General features: G+C 48.1%; 1 protein-coding gene across 1 annotated transcript; it reads left to right on the forward strand.

Annotated features, from left to right (window-relative positions):
• Positions 1-367: 367 nt before the first annotated feature.
• LOC114202213 (olfactory receptor 10H4-like) lies at positions 368-1318 on the forward strand. Its single transcript, XM_028095316.2, has one exon. It carries the CDS (start codon positions 389-391, stop codon positions 1316-1318), a length of 930 nt encoding a protein of 309 aa, XP_027951117.1. The 5' UTR covers positions 368-388.
• The last annotated feature ends 2318 nt before the right edge of the window (positions 1319-3636 follow it).

Consider the following 3636-nt stretch of genomic DNA (forward strand, 5'->3'; position numbering starts at 1 on the left):
GGTGTAATTCTATGACAAATACTGGTTTTTGTAAGTGGATCTCATATCCTGCAGATCTGTGCTCTCTCTTGCTGTGGTATGTTCTGACTTCATTCTTTTGTTTTTTCTGGGTGAACGAGCAGGTCTCTTCCTATCCAATCCTTACATACCTTCTTTCTTTTTCTTTCCTCAGAGCACCGCTCAGGGCTTTTAGTTCCATGCTGAAGAACAGCAGAAACAGTGAGTATCCTTGTCATTTTCCAAATCCTAACACACTGCATTTAAAGTTCCTCCATTTTGTAGATGTTCTAGGTTATTATTGTATAGATTCATGATCTTTATTCTGGTCACCTTCATTCCCGCTGTTATCTGAGTAGATGCAGCATCTGTGGCTGGTCAGAACTATAGCATGGTGTCTGAATTCATCCTCGTGGGCTTCTCCAACTTCCCACAGCATCTCCTGCCTGCCTTCTTCCTGCTGTACCTGCTGATGTACCTGTTCACCCTGCTGGGGAACCTGCTCATCATGGCCACTGTGTGGAGTGAGCACAGCCTGCACACACCCATGTACCTTTTCCTGTGTGCCCTGTCCACCTCCGAGATTCTGTTCACTGTTGCCGTCACCCCTCGCATGCTGGTTGACATGCTCTCCAGCCACCGCTCCATCACCTTTGTGGCCTGTGCCAGCCAGATGTTCTTCTCCTTCACATTTGGCTTCACCCACTCCTTCCTGCTCATGATCATGGGCTATGACCGCTATGTGGCCATCTGCCACCCCCTGCGCTACAACGTGCTCATGAGCACCCACACCTGTGCCTGTCTGGTGTCCTGGACCTGGGCTGGTGGCTCAGTCATGGGGATGATGGTGACCTTGATAGTTTTTCATCTCACCTTCTGTGGGTCTAATGTGATTCACCATTTTGTCTGCCATGTGCTTTCCCTCCTAAAGTTGTCCTGTGGGAAGGAGACATCCTCTGTCACCTTGGGTGTGATCCTGGTGTGTGTCACAGCTCTGATGGGCTGTTTATTCCTCATTGTCCTCTCCTATGTCTTCATTGTGGCCACCATATTGAGGATCCCCTCTGCTGAGGGCAGGCACAAGACCTTCTCCACATGTGTGTCCCACCTCACTGTGGTCATTGTGCACTACAGTTTTGCCTCCATGATCTACCTCAAGCCCAAGGGCCTCCATTCTGTGGACAGTAACACTCTGATGGCCACCACCTATACAGTCTTCACCCCATTTCTCAGCCCGGTCATTTTCAGCCTCAGGAATAAGGAGCTCAAGAATGCCATAAAGAAAATCTTCCAGAGAAAATTCAGTTCCCGAAGCACCTGATGGCCAGCTTGGTGGTGAGGAAATATGATAGTAGGCCTGGGGGTAATAATGTCTGTCTCCATAGGACTGTTGTAGAGATTCAATATACAAGAATACAAACAGGTATTGTTGGATGCAGCCATAGGTGTTGGATGCATGGTAGCTGTTTGTTTTTCTTCAATTTTTTTGCTCCCCCCCGCTTTGCATAGGCGCTACTGATCATCATTTCTCATTCTTGCTCCCGTGTGATGACATATATCCCATTACCTCTGTCTAAGAATGTGTTATCTACCTATGGGCTGGTGGGGACCATCACAATGATGTGTCTGTCCACTGATACACAGGGTTCTTCTTGCATAGACAAGGAGGGCAGATACTCCCCTCTTCTCCCATAAGGATAAACAGGAGTAAGCATAATAATGAATGCCACCAGCATTGGGGCTTTTCTTATCAGGCGCTGTGTCCAACATTGTATAAGTATTATTTTTAATTATAACAAATGCACAAGAGAAAATAAACTATTTGTCTCCAAGAAGATGGCTGACTCTTTATAGTTCTTGTTGTCTTTGGAGGGGATAGACCATAAGGAGGTTTCTATGTTGATCTGTGTTAAGTGTGATGTCAGAATGTGAAGTAAAGAGAGGGAGGGAGGGAAGGTTTGGATAAGAACATACAGAATATTAAAAGTGTGTTGCTATCTGACATCTTATGGAAATCCCTTTCCCTTCTGCCCTACTTTACCTTCAGTAAAACATCAAGTTCTCATTCCTGTATTTTACTTGAGTCTATCTATGGGATGTGTTGTAGGGTAAGTGCTATCTCAAGATGGCAGAAGAGAGGTCAAGGGGATCGGTACTCTTATTATACAGATAAGAAATATTGGTGGAGGTCACACAACACGTGAGTGAAGAGGTCCCGTGGAAATTTAGGTCTGTCTGACTCCCAGGCTGGGGTTTGAGAAAGCATATGTCTGAGGATCCAGGAAGGGGACCTTCTGTGGATCTAAACTATTACTCAAAGATGAAGCCAGATATTGGAGTTGGAGGCAGAAGATGTGTTGTAACATTAAACCCACAGCCACCAGTCATCTCATAAGCATACAAAGACTCTCATCAGAGGGTCAATAAACAAGGACAACACAGGAGACCAAATATTAGTTTGATTATATCACAGAGAGGCATATGTTACTGTAGACTCTTGGCTTGGACCACCAGGACAACAGGGGTAGGGAAGAACTTGACAACAAAGAGAGATGGGGCTGTCCAGTTTGGCCAGAAGACACTGAATACTTCTATTGACCAAGAGAAGCAACGCTTCAAGACCCATTCTCTAATGACTTTATTGTGATGAGCCCTCCAGATGCCTTGATTCCACATCAGAGCCCTGGATTCCCACTCTGGGCTGCTCAGCTCCTGCCTTCCCTCTGACCCTGCCCTGACCCCAAGGACTTGAGGACATCTAATCTTGCCCTGTCTCCCCCAGGACTGGGAGCTCCTAGTCCTCAGCAGGGGTTGGGGCTCTCTGGGCAGAGAGAGAAGCAGGGAACCTTGGTTGTGTTGGAGGAAGGAGTAGAGGTTGCAGGTCCCTAGAGGTGCTCTGATGATCCTCCTGGCCTCTGTAGACTCTGAGAGCAGCCTTGCAGGTTGGTGTCCTGGGAGTCTCTGGGGAGCAGCACGCTGGGAAGCTGCAGCAGGGATAAAGCACACAGCATCAGTTCCAGGAGCCCTGAGGTCTGGCCCCACACCTGCCCCTGTGTGCCCCTGACAGCCTCAGGCAGGAGAGCTTCTTCTGCCCTCCCCTGCTGGCTGTTTCCTGGAAGTGGCAGCCCAGGCTGAGGGGGACCAGGGAGGACAGGGTAGGTGGCAATACTCAGACAGTTGTGGGGAGCAAGGCCCAGACTTGGGATGGGGACAGAGTCTGGGAGGAGGGTCATAAGACAGACTCTTAGCCTTGAGCCGCTGCTGGGAGTCCTATCTGGTTGCCCATTCTGGGTCTTGAGTTCTTTACTAAAGGTGCCCTTTGCAGCTTCTAGGTCTTAATTCTTGTTTGGGACTGAATCTACAACCCCCCCCCCCACTGGAAACGTTTGTACATGCGTGGAGGACCTTTTGGTTGTACAAGTCATGGGGAGGGAGGGGATGCTACTGGCGTCTGGTGGGTTGAGACCAGGGTTGTTGCTAAACCTTGTACAATCTGGTATTCTTGTGGTCCATTTGTTCTAGTTGGTGAACCAATATGGTTACATTATTATTATTAACTCAGGCCACAGGTCATTAGGGTTTACTGTCTGTGTTGCACATCTTGGGTTTTGGCAAATGTATAGTGACTTGTACACACCG

Source organism: Eumetopias jubatus, unplaced genomic scaffold (assembly GCF_037043125.1).
Source record: "Eumetopias jubatus isolate StellerSeaLion01/CBP00866 unplaced genomic scaffold, mEumJub1_p1.0 scaffold_1, whole genome shotgun sequence".
NCBI lineage: Eukaryota > Metazoa > Chordata > Mammalia > Carnivora > Otariidae > Eumetopias > Eumetopias jubatus.